The 8,593-nt window shown below is 37.2% G+C and overlaps 1 protein-coding gene across 1 annotated transcript in view; it reads right to left on the bottom strand.

Annotated features, from left to right (window-relative positions):
• Nucleotides 1-3,743: 3,743 nt before the first annotated feature.
• The window catches only part of NUP58 (nucleoporin 58), a 53,598-nt gene continuing 48,748 nt past the window's right edge, over nucleotides 3,744-8,593 (bottom strand). The window contains exon 16 of the mRNA XM_030562268.1: nucleotides 3,744-5,760. Coding sequence (XP_030418128.1) covers nucleotides 5,591-5,760 — 170 coding nt within the window. The 3' untranslated portion in view covers nucleotides 3,744-5,590. The remainder of the gene's footprint in view (nucleotides 5,761-8,593) is intronic.

Here is an 8,593-nt window from a genome sequence, read left to right as displayed (position 1 = left end):
TTACTTAGTAAGGAATTAGGAGACTTTCAAAAACACCCAAGAAATTTAGGCGAATAAGCACCACTGAAAATCAATAGGACAAATGCTCCTAAACTATTTAGGCACTTTTGAAAATCTCTCACATGCCTAACTTTAATTGCTCATTTGTAAATGTTGCCCTATACAGTTAGTAGGGGCTTATATTTCTATGCAGAAGTGCTTTCCAGTATGATGCTTCACCTCCAATGAGTGTAACTGATAATCTTGCGGTTCTAAATGAAACACAACCATTGAAGATTACTTTGATCATTTAAAGAGAACATTAAGTGAAACTCCTATGGCCCTGACCCTGCAATTGGATTAGTGTGGACAGACCCTTCTTCCCTCACAGAACCTCACTGATGTTCATTTATTGAGGTTCCATGTAGGCACCAGGGTCTGCCCATACAGATCCAGCTGCAGGGCCAGGGTCCACATTTGTAACAGTGACAGAATGGACAGTATAAATACCAAAGCTTGGAAAAAAAAAGTTTGGCTTTAAGAAAGATCCCTAGAGAGAATGTATCCTTATTTGGAAGTTGAAAGTAGTAGCCAAAACTTTCAAACATGAATACCTAAATTTGACTCCTAAATCCATATTTAGGCACTGAAATAAAGGTAGACAGATTTTCACGCAACAAATCCTACTGAGGTCAAAGATAGCTAGAAGCACTCAGCATCTTTGAAAGTCAGGTAGCTTTTACTTAGGCATCTAAATATGGAATTAGCTTTGGGCACTCAGGTTTGTCACCTTTGGCCAATACTTTTTTCTTTTAAGGGTCCTATCCAACTATGGATTATTCAAACTGTGGTTTTACAATATTTTGAATTTACCAGATTATTTATAATCTCCAGGCTATGTAACTTTTCAGTGTGTTAATAGCTTTATTTAATAGCTACTTGATTCTTGAAAAAGTGCTGAGTCCTTGTTTTCTTCTCTGCTTACACTGGGTTAATACCGTGTGTTATCAAAATTCAATCACTCTTGCTTGCTTTCATAACCATGATAAAAGATAAGCAATTCAGAGGCAGGTCTTGCTGTCACATTACAATGCCATATTAAAAACACACAGATGTGAGAAATAGAGAGTTTCTTGAACAGCAGGTAGAGACTAGTCCCTGATCAAAACCGGAGTTTGGATGCAATTTCACTACTTTCTAAGATGTTACTGTACTTGTGCTGGCCCAATAAATGCTGTACAGGGATGCCTGAGGTGAAAAGAAAAAGAGGAAAACAATTCAGATTGTGAGATTCTAGTCCCATAGCAGAAAAAAGTTCTTGAGGCTAGTCAGAGAACAAAGTATCTGCTGTTAAAGGTAGACAACATCAGAGCACATTGAAGGCTTTGCCTGTAAGTTTCTCAACCAAAAACCTTCCTAGAAATATGCATAAATTCTGAATTCTTTGAGCGCAACAGGAATCTACAGATCAAAACAGCCAGCCCAGAAAAATATATCCTATATTGTTTTGATCTTTGGAAAATGATTAAAACTACCTCAAAATGGCAGATAGTTTTTTGGAAAATTCTGCTCTAAGTGACATAGGGCATAATTCAACTGAAAGTCCATGGATTTGTGCTTGTTAATCACTAGAGGCTCTCGGATAGATTTTAGGTATCTAAATTGTACATCCAAATGGTTTCTCTCCTTTGCCCCCTTTTATGGTAACTGTGATTGGCTAAAAGGGTTGAACTCTAGAGGTAGGTGAGAGGGCTCTCAGTAAAAGGCACCTAGTACTGGATTCATATGGGACAGCTTGATCCAACCCTCCGGACTGGTAGAAATTTTCAGAATTCCATTGTATAAAAGAAACTATTTGTGTAGATGATCTGAAAGCAAAAGCTAGTGTCTATGTGGCAGCAATAATGCCTTACAGGGCTTATAAGATGTCTTTGGCAAACTGAAAATAGTAGTCTCCTGCCACCTGGCGAAAGAAGTATTGTATTGCAAAATTGCTGCAACCCTTGAAGGGAGATGCTAAGAAGAAAGATCTCACAGAAAAAATGGTCCCAGAACAAGGATATCTATTACTTAGTGTTCCCCAACTATGTGATTAACTTTTTCACAACAACAAAAATATATTCTTTAATACATCTTATTAAAGATAAAATACCTAAATCCTTATTTGTGCTTAGTGTAATACTGAAAACTTACCTTGACTATTAGTTTGATTTTGGATGACAAAGAACCTCATGTGTGCTATAAGGAAAATTTAACATCTAAAACAGCATTTATTAGCCCCAAGCTCATAATTAGTGATCCCAAGCTGAATTTTTGAAAAACTAGACAGGATGAACAAAATGATCTGGTCCCATACGGTGAAATCTTTTGTTCTTTTAAATTTGAAGTAGAGCTTTGAAAGAGGGAGGCTAGGCTGGCTCTTATGCTATGGTGGGGCTCGGCATACAGTGCATGGTCTAAGTCATACTGATTTCCACTCTACAAATACAGACAGAAATACACTGGGGAGGTAAATGCCTTTAATTCTTAGGTTAAAACCTAGAAGCTGCTTCTCCCAAAGCTCCTATTTGGCCATTCAATATAGAGATATTAGAACTAATCACAGGAGAGCTGGCATTACTGATGTTGGATTATTTATATTGATACGGTATGATGAAAGGTTGAGGATAAATGAACAGTACAAGAGTTGTCCCTGATGAGACAAGCATAAAAAAGCAAAGCTAAAATAATCATAACCTTAACCACATTTTAAAAACAAAATATGGACATAATTTAGTTTCAAAATACAACTTCGGTATTTTAACAAATATTTGACTTACATATATATGTAAAGGGCTGGCCTTATGTTCTAGAGGACACTGTGAGAAGGAAGATGTGCAGAGCTACCTCCCTCTCACCTCCTCTACTCCAATTTCCAAGGGAGCACAAAAACTGGTGGGGCTGAAAAAGCCAGCTTGGCAGCACAAGTAAACAACAGGGGAGTTTGGCAGGCATGGTGCAGGACCCTAGCTGGACAGGAAAGAGACAAACTGAGGAGTATGGAAGGACTGCAAGGACACAAAGGAAATGGCCAGTCTAGTGGTAGATCTGTTACTCTCTGGCAGTTAGTTATTCTGTAGTGAGAGTTACATGGACAAAATGGTGGTCTCTGGTAGTGTAAATGGGTGTAAAGGGGCCTTAACATACATGCAAATCAGGCCCTATATATGTAGAGAGCTCAATCAGTTAAAGTTATATACTCTCCTTTCCTCTGGTAGTTCTCTTATTTTAAAAGAAAAATTGATTAGATCAAATGTTCAAACTATTTCATTTTAAAAAGACACTTAGGCACAGCTGCTTATTGCATGATGTCTTCGCGGCATCTGTCGAATTAGCCAATGCTGCAGCTTATTTGCTTAGTGCAGTCCAAAATTCTATAGCTTTCAAAACTATTGCTGACCATGGACTATAGTACCCAAAGCAAATTAACACTTTGTTTTGAAATTAAATTTACAATGCAAAACCCCCATTCATGAGAAGGCAAGAGCACACATGGTGCCGCAGTATAGTATCATCTAGGTTCACATGCTGCAGGAGAAGATAAAGGATTATGGACAAAAGTCTTAAGATTTTAATTCAGAGATCAAAACTCAATTTTTAATAAGAGCAAGTATACATTAGCCAAAATAAATCAACATGATTTTGCAGTTTTTTAAATATGACATACAAAAGAACTAAGGTGACAGGACCAGATTCTGCAAACAGACAAATAATTATGACTAGGATCACAGCATTCATTTCTTTTATTGTTTTGCACAATGGTAGGTTGCACATGTGGACAAAGACAGCACACAGTTTAAAAAAATTAGTTTCACAAATTAATACAATACAAGAAAGTCCAGTGGTTCAACATTTTAAATTTAACTTTTTTTAAAAAAGCTGGTAACAAAGAAATACAAATATCAGGCTTTTGATTACAGCCCAATGCAAACCCTTGAAAAGGTTTAAAGTTGAAATGGACTTTTAAGCTTTTAATTCTGCCTTAAAAAACAAAAATGCACACACTATTAACTGCCTCCCAAAGAAAATGCTCATCTCTTAGATGCAGTAACATACAAGTGTACAAAAGTGAAAAGTTCTGTGTTCAAAACTAATATGCTTATTTCTGAACACAAACAGAAAACCCCATTTGTCAAAGGCCAGTAATTGCTGTATGCAGACATTACTTCCAGAACATACAAAACAGTACTTGACAACACTTTTACAATTGAAAGCAACTGACTTCATACTAGAAAATTATGCATAATACCTGTTTTAGAAAAAAGGTGCCCTGGTGAAAGTGAATGTGACTATTCACTTGGATGCACATTATGTACAAAACACCTCTATATTAAAGCTACACTTATCTCCAAACTTCCATATACACTCGTAAGAGATTTTTCTGCTGTTTCTGTTTTAAAGCAGTCTGAGCTGGAGATGCAGCCCAATGTGCCAAGATGCCATAACATGAAGTTTGCCGCACTTGTAAGACTTGTAGTATTTCTACTGTTACAATAGCTTACCCTCAAAGTATACTGTTTTACTTTATTCCTTAGCAGCAACGGGTGTTAAGGGCAGGTAACCAACTCTTTTTTGAGTCATGCCAGTAGCCCTGTGTGAATCAACTCTGTTTGGAATGGTTAGATACAATTTTCACTAGAGTGGCACAGTCTGCATCCAGCACCTGCAGAGAGAAGAGACCACCGGCTTCACAACTCTCTGCCCCCAAGCAATCTCCGGAAACCTAGCAGCCTCAGAATGAAGCGCCGCCCAGGAGAGATCTGTTTGGCAACACCAGCTGTGACAACACCTTTGTTTGAAAGTCTCTCAGATTCCTCTTTGGAGTGATTACTAGCTGAAGAAAGGAAAATGTTGAGGACAAACAGGCAATTAAACACTATTTGCCAGAACTATACAATAGTGAACAGTATTTCAGCTCGTCTTTAAAAAACAAGCTGCAAAAATATTACAGCCTGGGACTATTCGATATTCCTATGAGCATCAAGATGTGGAAGCCTAAAACAACATGGAAAAGGGAACACACAAAGCAAAGAAACATGGAGAGTTTTGTCTATGGGCAAGTTCACGTTTTTATTATATATACAAATACATGCACACAAATGTGTGCACTGTACTGTATATATATTTATATTTACATCCATATTCACAAAGAAACACCCTGAAGTAGATTTAAAGGCCATATCCAAGAACAGAAGATATGAACTCTAGTATTTGTACTAGAATATATTTATCTGTACAAAAAAACCAAATATGCATATATTCATATGGTATAAAGCTTGTTAACAAAAATATTCTGCTGCTACATTAGGTTAAATAGATGATTTTACAAGATTCTTTAAGAATGCAGTATAGAAGATTTCTAAAACTAGAACCAAAATTAAAATACATAGATGGGTTTCTATTCACAGGAAAATAGTTGTTCAATATGATTACATTTCATATTCCAGAATAGTGAAACATAGCAAAATTTTATAAATCTCCTGGGATGCAATTTAATTACTGCATCCATTTAGAAAAATAGACTTTTAGGATGAACAAAGCTGATTCACTTCCCCTTTCCCCAACAGTGTGTCTATCTTTTTCCTCTCTTGTTTCCAGCTGGAGGTTTCTTCAGCTGAAGAAGTTGCCCTCCTGTCCCAAAACCTGTAGATGCAGGATTAGATACCCCAAATGTCAAGCCAGCCGATGCTGTGATGCCAGGATTACTGAAGTTAAACCCAGATGTAGTTGAGCTGCCAAAGCCTTGTATGGGAAGGAAAAATATTTTAAAATCAGAAGTCAGTTAAATCATAACTTCAGATTTGCCCTCACTCCAATTTACCAGGGATAGTTACTTATTGAATTACTAGTAATTACACTACTCTGAAGATATCAAGTGGACCCACAATACTATGTCACATTCCTAATACATTGTTCTAGATTTGCTGCATTGAGTCAGAGGCATACAGTGCTTGCACTGTAACATCTAAGTTACTATACCCTATAGGGTAATAGTTATTTCCTTTGTTATCATCTGTATTACAGTAGCATCTAGAGTTTTCAGCTGAGATTGGGGCCCTACTCTGCAAGGCACTGTGCACGTCTGTCCCTGTCTCTGCATGTTTACAATCTACCTAGACAAGCCAGACAAAGGGTGGGAGAAGTAGAGGCACAGACCAGGTGAAGTGACTGGCCTGTGGTCTCTCAGCAGATCAGTGGCATATCTGGAAGAGAGCTAACAGTCTTGTGCCCTCTTAACAAGACCACATTGTCTTCCTAATATGTGCAACACAGGTCCTAACCTAAAGTGAAATAAGTAAACACTAAACATCCATGCCAAGTTTTAGCTATTTAAAAAAGTCATTTTGAATTAGTGCACAAAAGACAGCAAGCTTTGGAAAAAACAAAGAATAGCTCAGAATATGTTGCTAAAGTAAACAAAGGAAATCCACCAATCTTCCTTTAGACTGAAAGTGAACACGAGAAATGTTGTTCAAGAATTTTACAGAATAGAACTGGTCAAATACTAACTGTCTTGCAATAATAAGCAAGTAAAATACCAAGTGCTGTTCACTCAGATTTGTGAGGTCACATTAGCTATGCATAGGTATTTGGACAATAGCTGGATATTTATGAAGTGTTACAGAATCTTAAGAGTTTCTGAAAGATTAGCACGATTTGTAACCGCAATTCATAGTAGAAGTTTATTATTCATCCTTCTCCTGTTTAACAACTTTCAGGGAGATGATGATAGCATGCGATTGGTCACGTTAACGAATATGTGAATTAATCTATTTAACAATCATGAAAAGGATAAAAATCATTTACAGATCACAAATAATTGAAACATTAACAGAAATTAGGATTGGTTCACAAGCTATTCACAGGCAGAAAAGGAGCTAACCCCTTAATGAGCATTATTTGTAACAAGTAGTTTAACCAGTACTAGTTACAAGTATCAAAGAGAGTCATAAAATGAAACATCTTCATATTCATACTCAGTATCACTGCCACAATGCTATAAAAATCTGTAGGTTTGGAAAAAACACATCCTAATTTACTTCCAAAATATGCCTCATTTGAGTCGCAAAGTTATCTATGTTCTACACAAATTGATGTCCTCTCACTTCTATTATTGAAAATTATTTACATCAGAAATAAAGAATCATGAAACTCAGTTTCAAGTTATTTACACTAAAGGAATGAATCCTACAGCACTTTAAGACTTGTGCATAAATAACTGTGTGAACACTTCAATTAGGACCTTTGTCCATCACCTGGGTGCTTCATGCCAAATAGAAACATACATAGGTACAAATGCTATACTGGCCTCTTCAAGAGTTACACAAATAAAACTCATTTCCTACACTTTGATTGTAACCCATTATGATAAGTCAGTTACTGCCTATGCAGATCCTCGCTCTTGGGATACCACTCTTGACTCACGATTTATTTTGAAGATTTCCATATGCTGCAATATTTCATATACCTGCTTCTTGATGCAGAAATTGTTATGCAGGAGGTCAGACTAGGTGATCATAATGAACCTTCTGGCCTTAAAATTATGAATATATGGAACAGTAAGAATTAGAGAAGTACTAATCCCTAATTCAACTGCTTTTTCATATCAAATTAGAAATATGATCAAGGAAATGCCATGAATATGATTAGACTTTAATAATGTATTCAGTGAAACTTTTGTTTGATTTAACTCTGCCAAAAGGATTAAGCCATATGCAAAATGTATTAAAAAAACGCCAAACCCTATCAGATGAACCTATAGCTCTCTTTTTGCTATAATTGCAGATTTGGTGGAAAAACCTTCACTGTGCACACAACTGATCTTTCTTTTAAGAAAAGAATACCTTACAGTAACCATGGTTCTTTGAAATATGCATGTGGATCTCACTCTAGGACTAGCATATGATTCCTGTGCATGATATTGCAATCTCTGAATAGCAATGTCTGTTGAGCCACGCTGCAATGTACAATGTCCTTGTGGCCCCCATCCAAGACCACCATGGACAAAGCAGCCACAACCATCCCTCAGTTCCTTCAGAATCCCTGGTAATAAGGACCCTAAAAATGGTGATGAAGGCAGGTCCTGGGATGCACACGGATGACACCACCACAAAGACTCCAGTTACAGTAGATTAAGTAACCCGCCTTTCTTCACATATGTGTGTGGATCTCACTTTAGGTGCCCCATCTGGAAGGTGAGATAGAGGAGTTCTGACTACCACTGATTAAAAGGTGATTGAAACACTTTGCTGCCAGATTTGTCATCTGATCTTGTGACCAGGTCATGGCATAGTGTAACAAAGGAAAGGGATCACTCAAATAACTGTCTTGCAGATTTCAGATGTAGGGATACTTCTGAAGCATGCAGAAGAGGCAGTCTGTGTGCGAGTGAAATGAGCTGTGATGTTTAGAGGAAGAGGTGTACCAGTCATGTGAGAGACTGAAATACACTGGTTATCCATTAGATCTCTTCCTGGAAGAAGTGGTGTGCCCCCTTAAAAGTGCTACTTATGGGGAGTCTGCCTAAAGGGCTCTGCCCTATCAAAATAATAACAATGCTCTTGAAACATCCAAG

Source organism: Gopherus evgoodei, chromosome 1, assembly GCF_007399415.2.
Source record: "Gopherus evgoodei ecotype Sinaloan lineage chromosome 1, rGopEvg1_v1.p, whole genome shotgun sequence".
NCBI lineage: Eukaryota > Metazoa > Chordata > Testudines > Testudinidae > Gopherus > Gopherus evgoodei.
The sequence above is the reverse complement of the archived record's forward strand: the minus strand, read 5'-3'. Positions and strand labels throughout refer to the sequence as shown.